We start from the raw sequence: 14,089 nt of genomic DNA on the forward strand, positions 1-14,089 counted from the left end.
AGTGCAAAGAAGCTTCAGGTCAGGTTTTCCTCTCTTATTTCTGTGTTTCAAAGATTTTTTTTTGTTCTGTGTAAAGTTATACCCGTGTAAATTCAGATCTGGGTTAGAATGTGGAAACTAGTTTTGTAATTGGTACTATAGCCTCCGACAAAATAAAAGTGAAAATTATATTTTAGGTGACATTATCCTTTTATTTACTCCTGTCGGCTTCATTTGAAACACATACTCTATTTTGACATCTTATTTTATTGTTGTTGGGGTTCTTTTTTGGTTCCTACTTTGCGTAAATGTAGTCGCCGGATTCGTGAGCCAACAATGGTCAATTGAAAGTTATTAAAACTTTAAAAGTATAACAAACTCTCAAACAATAAAGCAACATAAATAATGGTGTAAAACGCCACTAAAAATGTTGTTGTATGCATGGGCCCCAGATACAGAGTTCGTATTGGGTCGGAACAAGGATTCTGAAATGCCCTGCTCACACTGTACATCCGGCTTTACGACAACGTTTTCATTTCTGGCAAACAAGGAAGAAGTATGGCGACAGGACCTCGTGACCGTCTCATGCAGCTGGAGAAAATAGAGCATGACATCGGTTTCTGTATACAAAATGCCGGTTTGTAGAACAAGGATATTGTCTGTTTGTATCCTATGAGTTAAGAGTGTTGAAATTACTTTTACAATTACATGAAGTCACATTTGGAAGTCACCCAGCAACCAAACTATGCCTCCATAAAAAGTTCACAGAGGAAAGTTTGTAATGTCGCTTAATATTATTTGGAAGCAGTTTTCAGTGAAGAAACAACAGTTCCTTTCTGTCTCAGGGTTCAGCATGTTTAGTGGCATGATTGTCTGTCAGTCACAGTGAAAAGGAGAAAAGCTATTCTTTCAAAAATAAAATGTTAAAACGAGTGAATACAAGCGAGTCCGGTAATTCCGCGCTTCCGGCAATAGCGTACTTCCGTATCAAAGGTAAACATCGTCTGCTACCACACTTACGCTTGAAATCGGGACATTTCTACAAGGGACTGGTTTTTAATCACTAAAGGTAAGTAAATAACAGTAATTGACAGATAAATTGACAGTTTTATGAAAATTCGTTTTCTTCAGACTTTTAAACCTTTTTCTTCATTATTCATAATTGGATTTAATATGAAACACTCTTCCTTACATTGATGAAGTGATTTTTGAAAATAATCTGTCCCAAATAAGCTTCCATACTTCGGATCTCCAGCTGGATGTTATGCGCATCAGTTGCTGCGCAGAATTACCGGACAGCAAGCCAGCATGTTTAGTCACGTAAACCACAAAAAAATAAGAGACATTAGTTGCCGTGTTGCGATCGATGTGCTTAGATGTGTGGAATTACCGGCGGCATTGTACTGTTTTAAATACGCCACACTAAATTTACTTCAGATAGGCCTCACACCACAGTTCATGCCCAGCTTTGTTATCTACAGTGTCAATACCTCAATAAATCTTATTTCTGCACTGACGACGACACATGCCTTTAGATCACAGATATTATTTCACAGCCATAGTTTCAATGAAAAGTGGGACGGTGGGGTAGCCTCGTGGTAAAAGTGTTCACTCATCACACCGAAGGCCCGGGTTCAATTCTCCGCATGGGCATAATGTGTGAAGCCCATTTCTGGTATCCTCCGCCATGATATTGCTGGAACATTGCTAAAAGTGGTGTAAAACCCAACTACTCACTCACTCACTCACTGAAAAGTATTTGTATACCTCTACATGATAAGTAAACAGTCAGTTATTGCAGAGATGCACTGTTGAAGGATTTGTACTGAGAGGAAAATATATAATGAAATTGGAATCCGCAAAGTAATACCTTGTTGTATAATTGTTTCTTAATGCTTCAGTGGGCGTAGCCTACAGTCCGTTTGAGTCAGAAACGGACCGATGAATTGCAAATTTTATCATTGTACAAAATTGCCACATAAATATAAATAGTACACATGTTTATCATTTACTAATACCCAACAGCTTTCTTATATTTAAAAATTTTCCGGACTCCACCAAAAAAGTTCTTTAAGAAACTATCATTAAAATTTTGACACACTTCACTATTTGTTACAAGGGAGGAGTGCAGAGAAAGGGACAGCCAGGTCTCTCTCTCTCTCTCTGTCTCTGTCTCTCTCTGTCTCTCTCTCTCTGTCTCTCTCTCTCTGTCTCTGTCTCTCTCTCTCTCTCTCTCTCTCTCTCTGTCTCTCTCTCTCTCTCTCTCTCTCTCTCTCTCTCTGTCTGTCTGTCTCTCTCTCTGTCTCTCTCTCTCTGTCTCTCTCTCTCTCTCTCTCTGTCTCTGTCTCTGTCTCTCTCTCTCTCTCTCTCTCTCTCTCTGTCTCTCTCTCTCTCTCTCTCTCTCTCTCTCTCTGTCTCTCTCTCTCTCTCTCTCTCTCTGTGTCTCTCTCTTTATGACACTTGACACTAGAGCAGTACTTTCCCAGAGGGCCCGTAACTCTGTGCTACTTCCGTTACCAGATTTCTCGAATTCTCATAAACCAGTTCTGCTTCCAAACTGCACGGCCGCCAAATATTACTTTACTAGACGTTACTGACAACTATGAGACAATTCAAAAAAAAGTATGAGTACTTTTCTTTACCTATAATGTATTTTGATAACCAGTGCAGTTCTATCGCCAAACCGGTTTCTTTTCAGTACACCAGACAGAGTTGTCAAAAATATATTTGGGGAAAATTAGTGATATGGTTAACGTGAAATGCATCTGAGTAAATTGTATTTATTGAATTCATAAAACAATTAATCAATACACTGCATATGTTACCAACTTTATCAAGTTGATCTTCTTTTCATTTTGGCCACATTGACCATGTTGACTCTGTCATTTCCATTTTCAATTAAAGCATGTAATAAAAGCATTCAAATTAGCATATGTTTGTTTAATTTGTTATTTATTTTCTACATACAGTATTATGCTGCAACGATATTTTCAGTAACTATTCAAAATTTAAAACTATTTTATACATATTAATATTTATATTTGTTAGCAACTATTTAATAAATATAATTGATGGAGACAATTGGCTTTATACAATGTAGAATGCATGTGCATAAATACTTGGGTTATTTACATAAATAGTTTGTAAATATACACTTTTGGTAGGCTTGGTACATAATTTTACTCTCTTCCAAATCTAAAGGATGACTGTATGCAAGTTCAGGTGACAGAATGACTCAAATACAAGAAAACAATTGTTTGTTGCATTGAAAAGTTCACAGAAAATGTATTGTAAACTTTAGTTTGGATAGATGACGGGTATGACAGTGCATGTCCAATTGTTTTTCTTTGTCGAGCTGTAAACATATAGACCCCCAAACTAATTTATCCTGAATAAATAGCAGTTCTTATAATATAATAAAACAGTAAAAATATGTGAAACTTTCCCATTTATGGTGACTTTTTTATTCACCCAAAAAGTCAATGTCAGAAACCAATGAACACTGTCAGGTATTCAGAACAAAAATGTCAAAAGCCTCACCCATATGAATATTCATCATGAAACAGTTATTTATCAATTTATGTAAGCAGTATTATAGTCCAGTGGTAACTAAACACTGGTTGTTTCACAATATTACTTTTACTCTTTGTACTTCTTGTCTTGTATATAGTTGTTCAGTGAACCATGTACTGTGATGTACAGTTCATGAATGTTCTTTGCTTCTTGGTTATGCAGGGTTTAGGTTCTGTGCAGTAAGCAAGTGTTAGCACACAACACCTTTAAGTCACAAGCTGCCAAAATGCAAGACCAAATACACTAAAATATGAAGTAATCACTCAAAGATATTTCCTGTATTGCAAAAGATAGCAATACTTCGGAAAAAACTAAATGTGTATAAATACTGTCATGACTGTAGATTCTACAGATTCTGACTGACAGCAACATGAGTATGATTACTTGTCATCAAATGTTTATACATGTATAGTGTTTTTCACTTATATATTCCAAATATTCTGCGAAAAAGGCAAAGTTTGGTAACTGACATTCTATATTTTCAACTATAGAGCTGGACCAATATGTTTTAAGATAATGGAAAGCAATAATGTGTACTGATTAATGTGCTATGAACAAGTGTAATTGCATGTGAAATCTTACAGCAAATTCAAAGAATTCAATATTTCAATAAAAAACTAATTTCATGTAGAAATACATGCCTATGCCAATTATTAAGTTTAACTTTCATTGGTAAGCATGTTTTTTCATGAAGACTTGTGCAGTGGGGTAGCCTAGTGTTTAAATCATTCACTTGTCACACTGAAGCCCCGGGTTCGAATCCCCACATGGGTGCAATGTGTGAAGCCCATTTCTGGTGTTCACGTCATTATGTTGCTGGAATATTGCGAAAAGTGGCGTAAAACCCAACTCACTCACTCATTCACTTGGAAACCTTTGATATATACACTAAAAATAAATATCACAACTAAAATCAGAAATCTTCCAAACCATTTATTTTGTGTTTGCTTTATCCACACTTAAAAAACAATAAACACGTTTTCTAGAACTATTCAGAAATTTAATTCAGCCTGAAAAAATACTGAAACACAATGAACTGGAATATTTTCATGGTCACTCATCTAAATTCTCACTGAATTATCGGAGAGTCCCAAGATGTCCCAAGAAGTTCCACAACACCCTGCTGATGATAAGCATTTACTGTTCAAGCAAGTGTCCAAAGATGTATAGGGCTTAAGTATGTTTTATAACACTTGCTGGGGCGGTGGGGTAGCCTAATGGTTAAAGCGTTGTCTTGTCATGCCGAAGACCCGGGTTTGAATCTCCACATGGGCACAATGTGTGAAGCCCATTTCTGGTGTCCCCTGCCGTGATGTTTCTGAAATATTGCTAAAAGTAGCGTAAAACCAAACTCAGTCAGTCAGTCAGTATAACACTTGCTGTTTCTTCATTGGCAATGTATTGCTTGATCACCAGATGTTGAAAGAAATCTGAATGTGGTTCAGTTTGTATTGTTCTCGATGTCAATGGTAATTGTGGTGATACAGAAATCTATTCCTCCTTTCTCCTCTTAAAGATGTGCAACTGTTCCAACTGAAAGAAATACATAACATGTGAGACCAAGTATGATATAGACTATAGTTCTAAAATGTAAACAATCCTTGCAATGCTGACATCAATATATTATTGATAAATAAGCATGTGGATGTTATGTTTAACTGAACATGCTACACAATAAACAAATGCAAAATGGGGTTGTAATTAGGGGTGGGTATTGCAGAGAATTTTCATATTGCCATATATTGCGATGCGAAAGCATGTATTGCGATATGTATTGCAATATATTGCATGGAGTATTTTTAAACAAAAAACTACTTATAATTGATTTATAGAGCAAAAACACAACAAAATCACTATGCTTGATTAAGCTTTAATAACAAGTTTTAATCATGATAAAATGTAAATGTGAATAATATTTGGCACAAACGAAACAAGGAAATATCCGAAGATTTCCGAGTGTTACAAAGTTTTCCGAATGCAAGTCAAAATACCGGTTTTGATCAGCGTATCGCAGTATGTATCGTTTTCACGTCTGAACCGGTAAATACCGGTAAACCGGTTATATTGAGCAGCCTTAGTTGTAATAATCAAGCTCATATTACAGAAAGCATTTGTGAGAGACCCCTATTAAGAGCTATTAACATAAATCAATGTTGCACGCGAAAATAAGTAAACCCAATTTCACCTCACCTCACCCATCTCCTTTGGTCCAAAAAAATATTTTTGTGAGGTTCCACAGAACTTTACATTGCTATATATGGTTCACTGATCTGCACACGTGCCAACTCCTGGCTTACTGTACGTGCCAGGATTAAAGTATACCAGCCTTTTAATACAAAAAAAAGAAATGAAATAGATGTAAAACTTTATTCATGCAACCTATACAAGTGATTTTGTAGTCTGTTACACGTCACCGTTTTATGAGCCACACAAGAGTGTGTCGAGTATGATTATCCGGGGCATGTCACTTGTAACAGTGCTATCGCCATTGCCGCAAATCGTTTGTCACCGAAGTCCTAAACAAGGTATTGTCTCGTGAAGTGCCGTGACCTACTTACAGGCCCTGTTATGAGAAAAACACAGATAACTGTGGTCTGAATCCAATATTATTGCAAGTTTCAAAAGTGAAGATATTATTCTGTTAATTAACTAGGACCTCTTGATTTGACCGAAATTTGTCAACTGAAATTCATGCAAATAACCACTATTGCATGACTGATATACATTCCAAACATACGTGAACATTTGACAATTGTTATTTCAGCTGAATTTATGTAGGATTCCAAACCAAGTGCCCTTGACAGACGAATTGTGAAATTTTTATGATATTCTTAGATATAGAAATATTCAATACAATGATGCCACATCATGTTTACTGGTTTTGTTATCAGTGAGTCACAGATCAACTTGATTCATTATATGTGTGTTATAACTTTAATATCTCATTTACTATTTTTAATGACATTTGTTTGTAAATTTTGTGCAAATATCAGAATTTTTACAGGCTTAGATAATAAATATGTGTCCATGGTAATTTCAAGTTTGACTCTAGTTACTATAAGTTAGCCAATATTTTGCAAGCTTATGTCAATATTTATACTTTACTTCAGTCCCATCCTTGTTTATTTTATGCAGTTGACACATACTCAATGTGTTGAGTAGAAGAGTGATTATACTTTATAACAGTAATGAGGAGAGTTTGCTGATGTACGTTATTGTGATCTGTTACATGTAAATGCATGGCTTCTCATGCAGGGAAACATTTCATATACAAGGGGAAGAAAGAAAATATCCACCAGAACATTCAGCAGTTAAATCATAACTAATGTAGATTGAGCAATGTGTACAATAAGACAGAAAATGGTATTATCAGTGTAGGAAAATAGCCCGTCCCAACGTCCGAGACGGGTGAATTTTGTGAAGGACGGGTTAAAAAATTATCTAGTCCGTCCTCATGTCGGGTCAATTTTAGTAAACCACTGACATATTTATAATGATTATAACCTTTTGAATATTTACTGCCGAAGGTGTTTTATTTATATTTGGAGGACAGGCTAGATTTTGGCAGGACTGGTAAAAATTGACCTGCCAGTCCTGTGGACAGGCTATATTTTCTACATCTTTCCTACACTGGTATTATACTTGAATGTTTGTATATATATTTTCTCACTGTGAAATATTGTATGCTTGTATAGCTTTGTGTTTGGCTGAAAGCTAGAGCTGGTTTCACTAGCTACATGATGGCAGCCTCGAGTCTGGACCTGGCTACCCAGTGGTTGATAGTGTGACCAATGACCTAAGCTAATGGTGTATGACACTAACATGCAAGTCACTGAGTGAGTGAGTGAGTGAGCATGGTTTTACGCTGCTTTAGCAATATTCCAGCAATATCATGGCAGGGGACACCAGAAATGGGGTTCACATATTGTACCCATGTGGGGAATCGAACCCTGGTCTTCAGTGTGACGAGCTTAATTTATTAACCACAAAACTACTCCATCACCCCAATAGAATAGAGATATGATTCCTTGCATAACAGTGTTTCATATGAGGCCATTCTCAATATAAAATATAATGAAAAGGAGCCCTGAGACTTTCTTCATTTTCAGAAGCTGAGGAAATCTAGACTTGCCACATTTTCTAGACTTGTGTGGGCTTTCTTGGATATATTTGCTTCAGGGTCTGTCACGACAGACTACTTCAATACCTGCAGTGACACCTGGATCTGTGCTAGCGGTTATCTCAAATTACCTCCCTTGATTTCCATGTGCCAGTTCCATTGACCGTGGTACAAGGTCCGACAACCCAATCAAGTAACAAACCAGACTGACTAGTACTGATTATGATTAAGTTACTGTCTAATTCCATTTTGAGAAACTAACTGGCAAAAGAAACCCTTCAAAACTCTTCTGGTGGAAGGGATGTTTTCATGTCCATTAAAACTGGTGGTAATTTTGGTTTTAGGTAATGTGAGTTACCTCCCTTATCCTTTCTTTATGTCAATGATTTATTGGTCAGTAAAATTTCAAATGAAAATCAAGGGTTGGAGGGATTATTTATCACAAGACTATAGGATTGGATCCAGGGATTAGTGTAGGTTTACCAGAATGTGAGTCTTGGATATACAGTGGATGATTTAAGACATTCTATGGTCTGTATTACTGTATATTGTGCAGGTTTAGCTCTACAAGAACTTGCCAAGGACAAGCCAGTTCCTAACAGCGTCACAAGCCACACCACCAACTTCCTGAAGACTCTGCAGGGAATAGACAATGGAATGACGCTACAGCTCAACTATCTCACACAGTACTCCAATGGTAATTCACTGAGTTTTCTGTAACCATGGGTTACCTGTTCCCAGAAATTGCAAGACTTTGGTCTGAAGTTATTGTGAACTGTAATGTTTTTGAGAGGACATCCTTTATGGGCAAAGAGACTTCAAATTAATGTATGCACAATTGCCTTGTGTTGGGTATCTTAATGTACAGAGTGTTAAATGTTGTTATTGTCTGTTCTCAAATGTGGTTAATTCTGTTTATACAACTCTGTGGTGTAGTGGTTAGAGGGTCCACCCGGAGAGCAGAAGGTCGCGGGTTCAATCCCCGACCGCGGCATACCAAAAGACGTTAAAATATGGTACTTGTTGGTCCCTGCCTGGCGCTCGGCATTAATGGGTACAACAAGGACTGGTCGGCTTGGAGTCAGTATAATGTGTCTGAGTGGGGTATTCATGCTTCACTGCGGCATGGTATCTCAGTGGGCTAGCACAACCAGCTTCAGTCTGGGCTAGTACAAGCAGCCACACATACACACGCATGCACGTCGTCATATGAGCGAAATATTCTCGAGCACAACATTCAACCCAATTTCACCTCACCTCACCTCACCTCACCTCACCTCACCTCACCTCACCTCACCTGTTTATACAAGTGAGGCTATTTCTATTTTGTCCATGGTGCCCATTTTTTCCCTCTAAAGATGCCTTTTCGACTTGCTGTGTGGAGGCCATATTCTCCTATTTCCACAGACCATTTTTTTTTTCTGCGTGAAGGCCAGGTTTTCCCCATGGAGGCCATTTCTTTTTACTCCATTGAGGCCCTTCTTTCTGTATGTCCTTTCCTCTCTTGCTCTCTCCCATGGAGACAATTATCTTCTCTCGGCTGGTTCTTTTCACTTTTCCCTTCAGCATTATTATTTTGCTTAAGATTATGTATTCTATCCATACTGAAACAAAGTAGTTTGTTTGGATCATATATATATATCCTTGATATTATATTTCACCTCTGATTTGCAGCCAACGCCCACGAGGGTTCGGCATATGGTCCCCAGAAAGATCTCCACATGGCAATCCACCGAATGCAACATGTCCGCAAGCTACTGGAGAAGCTTGATAACATTCGCATAGAGCAGACGAAAAAAACACCAAGGTCAGGTGCAAGGTCAAATGCAAATTCAAGGTCAAGTGCCAGTGGCACAGACATATTCCTTGCCAGAACAGCATAAATGATGACTGCATCTATCGCCAATGGTAAAGAGAAAATTTCAAAGACTGTATGATGACAGTGATGAAATCTCTCTGTGACCTCTCTAAGGATTGCTTCATCTCCCTCACCCACCTCTGCAGAAAGGTGTCATAGGTGTCTGGGGTGTTGCAGGTGGGGTGTCTCAATGGGCTAGGGTGTTCTAGGTGTCTGGATGTAGGTGTCGCAGTGGGCTAGGATGTCTTGGGTGTATAAGGTGCTGTAAGTATGGGCTGTTAGTGGCTAAGGTGTCTAGGGTGCTGTAGGTAGGGGTGTCAGCTGGACTAGGGTGTGGGAGGTGCTGTAGGTAGGGGGTGTCCGTGGTTAGGGCGTTAAAGGTGTCTAGGGTGCTGTAGGTAGGGGGTGTCAGTGGCTAGGGTGTTAAAGGTGTCGGGTGCTGTAGGTAGGGGGTGTCAGTGGCTAGGGTGTTAAAGGTGTCTGGGGTGCTGTAGGTAGGGGGTGTCCGTGGCTAGGGTGTTAAAGGTGTCTGGGTGCTGTAGGTAGGGGGTGTCAGTAGCTAGGGTGTTAAAGGTGTCTGGGGTGCTGTAGGTTGGGAGTGTCAGTGGGCTAGGGTGTTAAAGGTGTCTGGCCAGTGTGTAGGTAGGTAGGGGGTGTCAGTGGGCTGGGGTGGCGTGTAGCAGGGGTGGGGGTGTCAGTGGGCTAGGGGTGGGTGTAGGTAGGGGGTGCTCCAGTGGGCTAGGGTGTATAGGTGAGGTGCTGTAGGAGTTGGTGATGTCTAGTAGGTATGCTGGGGGGTGTGGGCTAGGAGTGGGCTGAGGTGCTGTGTCGGTGATGTCTGGGCTAGGGTGTCTGAGGTGCTGTAGGTAGGGGGTGTCAGTGGGCTAGGGTGTCTGAGGTGCTGTAGGTGGGGGGTGTCAGTGGGCTAGGGTGTGGGGTGCTGTAGGTGGGGGGTGTCAAGTGTATAGGGTGTGAGGGTGCTGTAGGTAGGGGGTGTCAGTGGAGCTAGGGTGTCTGAGGTGCTGTAGGTTGGGGTGTCAGTTGGACTAGGGTGTGGGGCTGCTGTGCAGGTAGGGGGTGTCAGTGGGCTAGGGTGTCTGAGGTGCTGTAGGTCTAGGGATGTATGTCTGTAGGTGAGCTAGGGGTGTGTATAGGTGCTGTAGGTAGGGGGTAGTCAGTGGGCTAGGGTGTCTGAGGTGCTGTAGGTTGGGGGTGTCCAGTGGGCTAGGGTGTCTGAGGTGCTGTAGGTTGGGGGTGTCAGTGGGCTAGGGTGTGAGGGTGCTGTAGGTAGGGGTGTCAGTGGGCTAGGGTGTGAGGTGGGGTGCTGTAGGTGGGGGGTGTCCAGTGGGCTAGGGTGTCTGAGGTGCTGTAGGTTGGGGTGTCAGTGGGCTAGGGTGTGGGGGTGCTGTAGGTAGGGGGTGTCAGTGGAGCTAGGGTGTGGGGGTGCTGTAGGTAGGGGGTGTCAGTGGGCTAGGGTGTGAGGGTGCTGTAGGTAGGGGGTGTCAGTGGGCTAGGGTGTGTGTGCTGTAGGTAGGGGGTAGAAGTCAGTGGGCTGGGGTGTCTGAGGTGCTGTAGGTTGGGGGTGTCAGTGGGCTAGGGTGTGAGGTGCTGGAGGTTGCTGTCAGTGGGCTAGGGTGTCTGAGGTGCTGTAGGTAGGGGGGGTGTCAGTGGGCTAGGGTGTGAGGGGTGCTGTAGGTAGGTGTCAGTGGGCTAGGGTGTCTGAGGTGCTGTAGGTGGGGTGTCCAGTGGGCTAGGGTGTATAGGTGCTGTAGGTAGGGGGTGTCAGTGGGCTAGGGTGTATAGGTTTCTGAGGTGCTGTAGGTAGGGGTGTCAGTGGGCTAGGGTGTGGGGGTGCTGTAGGTAGGGGTGTCAGTGGGCTAGGGTGTGCATAGGTAGGTGTCTGAGGTGCTGTAGGTTAGGTGTCTGGGCTAGGGTGTCTGTGGCTGTAGAGTGCTGTAGGTAGGGGTGTCCAGTGGGCTAGGGGTGTCCCTGGGCTGTCTGAGGTGCTGTAGGTAGGGGGTGTCAGTGGGCTAGGGTGTCCTAGGTGTCTGAGGTGCTGTAGGTAGGGGGTGTCAGTGGGCTAGGGTGTCCTAGGTTGCATGTCTCGCAAGCTGTAAGTGGGTTGGGGTGGGCTAGGGTGGGCATGTCGCATTTTGGAAGCTGTAAGTGGGTTGGGGTGGTGGTTGGGTGTCAGTGGGCTAGGGTTTCCTAGGTGCTGGAAGGGGGCGCTGTCAGAGGGGTAGTATGTTTGGGGTGGTGTAGGTGTATGTGTAGGGGGTGTGTGTTAGTGGGATAGGGTGCCCTAGGTGTTAGGGGAGCTGTTGCAGGGTAATGGCATAAGCCCACAACCTGCAACACTTTAGGACTTCCTCCAAGAAGAAGCTATCATTCTGGAATAATATTGACATGAATCAATCTCACACTCAACAATAGGGTTCAGTATTGCAGAGAATGTTCATATTGCGATATACTGCAATGTGAAAGCATATATTGCGATATGTATTGCAATATATTGCAAGAAGTATTTTTAAACAAAAAAAATACTTATAATCGAGTTAATGCTTGATTTATAAAACAAAACAACACGACAAAATCACTATGCTTGCTTATGCTTTAATAAAAACTTTAATCATGACAAAATAAATATGGAAATAATATCTGGCCCCAACGAATCAAGGAAATTTCCGTAGATTTCCCAGTGTTATGAAGTTTTCCGAATGCAAGTCAAAATACCGGTTTTCGATCAGCGTATCGCAGTACGTATCGTTTTCATGTCTGAACCGGTAAACCAGTTATATTGCTCAGCCCTACTGAACAAGTACATCGTTGTTCTGGCTCAAGATCAGTCAAGTTGCCATGGATGTCCATTACACACAGCAGTCACTTTACTTCTTGAAGTCATGTGAGATTAAAAAATCATGCTAATCTTGGAGAAATTTCTGAAACATGATACTGTGTTAATCATTCATGACGATAATGTGCTCTCTGTGTGGTAAGGCTTGTCACTCAGGGAGGAAGACTTTCGGGGACAGTCATAAAATATTGTGAACGAACAGAGAGTAAGATACAAAGATACAACACTAGTAAGACACATGTGATGTATACTCGGACCTGGCTGTATCAACATGGATGATCAGGATTCAGGCACTTTCATGGATAATCATGGTCACGTCACTGGCTGTTGTGGAGCTTTTTGTTATTCTCAACAAACAGCGGGTGCATTCATTATTTAGTGACCTGCTCTTCATGGAAATGTAGCCTTTCTCTGATGTAGGTAGCCACAGTCCAGAACCTGATGGCGACAGACACGCTGACACAGCCCCAGACTAGTCATTGCCAGTTTGTTAACTTGATTTTCTGCTCCCATCTGTACAGTCATGTTTGCTCGTTCTTGTTTTGTTGGAACTATTGACAGTTTAGCAGTATTAGCCCACTGAGACACCATCCATCAGATAAACATAGATACCAGACGCAGTGTATGGTTTAATGTGTTTCGGCAAGATGGAAGGCAGGGTGTTAAACTACTGACCTTCACCTCTCTGGGCAGACGCTCTATCCACCATACCATAAGGCTTCTTGGAGAAATGTTGAGATGATATTCTAGTTTTTCTGACAGTCTCATTGGGGCTTCTTTTCTACTGACATGTAGTTCTTGTTTCATTCAAAACGCTATATTTTCAGAGACTTAGTCAGTCTGATGATGTTATTGCCATGAATTTTAAGTAAAATATTTCCATATCATTTGGTGCTAACGCCACTCTGGAATGTTTTTTAGGGGCATTCAGATTTTTTCCCCTTAACTTCAGGTCAGAAGGTAAAACATTCCAGTTTGAGATATTTTTGTGATTTCCCTGAAACAGAGTGGTCCTTTTTCATGCTGTAGCAAAAAAATGATGTATGACAGACGTTCTATTGCTGTATTATACCTATTTCCGTCTGTTGTCCCCCCATGAATAGCTTCAAAATAGCTAATGTGGCATTAAGCAATATTCACCCACTCACACCTAATGTTCTGCTGTGTCTTGCCGTCGACTGCCTGTGACATCTAGAACTCCCAATCTAGAATTTGAACAATGAGGGCAATTTCTATGGATGTACAACTTCTTCATTCTGTATAGGCAACATTTCGACAGATTCTAAGTCGTTGTCAAGCAAGTGACGACATTAGTATCTTTGTTGAAACATCGCCTCATTGAACATCCATAAAAATTGTCCTCATGCTTCATCTCCTCAACTTCTGGAATGCCAATCAAAGAAGGCAATCTAGAATTTGTGTAAATATTGTTGAAATATTTTGAGATACATATTTTCATATACGTTTTATATGATCTACAATTATAACTGTCAGATACGTTATATATGATCTACAATTATAACTGTCAGATGAAAAACATACGGGTTGTATCATATGGTTCTTTTTTTTTAAATATACCACTAAAATAAAGTGAAGGATCGTATTATTATATTTAATCAGCCATAACTCTAGCAATAGGAAAGAATTGGGTGGTCTAGCTGTTTTAGTGGTATACACGTATATGACATTCGTTGAAGTTATTTAC

The 14,089-nt window shown here is 40.8% G+C and overlaps 1 protein-coding gene and 1 long non-coding RNA gene across 3 annotated transcripts; both read left to right on the forward strand.

Moving 5' to 3' along the window:
* The first annotated feature begins 508 nt into the window (after window positions 1-508).
* LOC124277304 (mediator of RNA polymerase II transcription subunit 11-like) lies at window positions 509-10,638 on the forward strand. Of its 2 annotated transcripts, none has more exons than XM_046712957.1 (4): window positions 509-616; window positions 8,229-8,369; window positions 9,347-9,879; window positions 10,517-10,638. In XM_046712957.1, exons 1-3 carry the CDS (start codon window positions 538-540, stop codon window positions 9,553-9,555), a joined length of 429 nt encoding a protein of 142 aa, XP_046568913.1. In that variant the 5' UTR covers window positions 509-537; the 3' UTR covers window positions 9,556-9,879; window positions 10,517-10,638. The 2 variants fall into 2 exon arrangements, with proteins under 2 accessions (XP_046568913.1, XP_046568912.1); XM_046712956.1 differs by having other exon boundaries at window positions 9,347-9,870; window positions 10,550-10,608.
* A 456-nt stretch (window positions 10,639-11,094) lies between these two features.
* LOC124277306 lies at window positions 11,095-11,629 on the forward strand. Its single transcript, XR_006898791.1, has 3 exons — window positions 11,095-11,135; window positions 11,245-11,412; window positions 11,575-11,629. It is a non-coding gene; the product is annotated as an uncharacterized LOC124277306 (long non-coding RNA).
* The last annotated feature ends 2,460 nt before the right edge of the window (window positions 11,630-14,089 follow it).

Source organism: Haliotis rubra, unplaced genomic scaffold (assembly GCF_003918875.1).
Source record: "Haliotis rubra isolate DU_JTF1 unplaced genomic scaffold, ASM391887v1 Scf22, whole genome shotgun sequence".
Taxonomy (NCBI): domain Eukaryota; kingdom Metazoa; phylum Mollusca; class Gastropoda; order Lepetellida; family Haliotidae; genus Haliotis; species Haliotis rubra.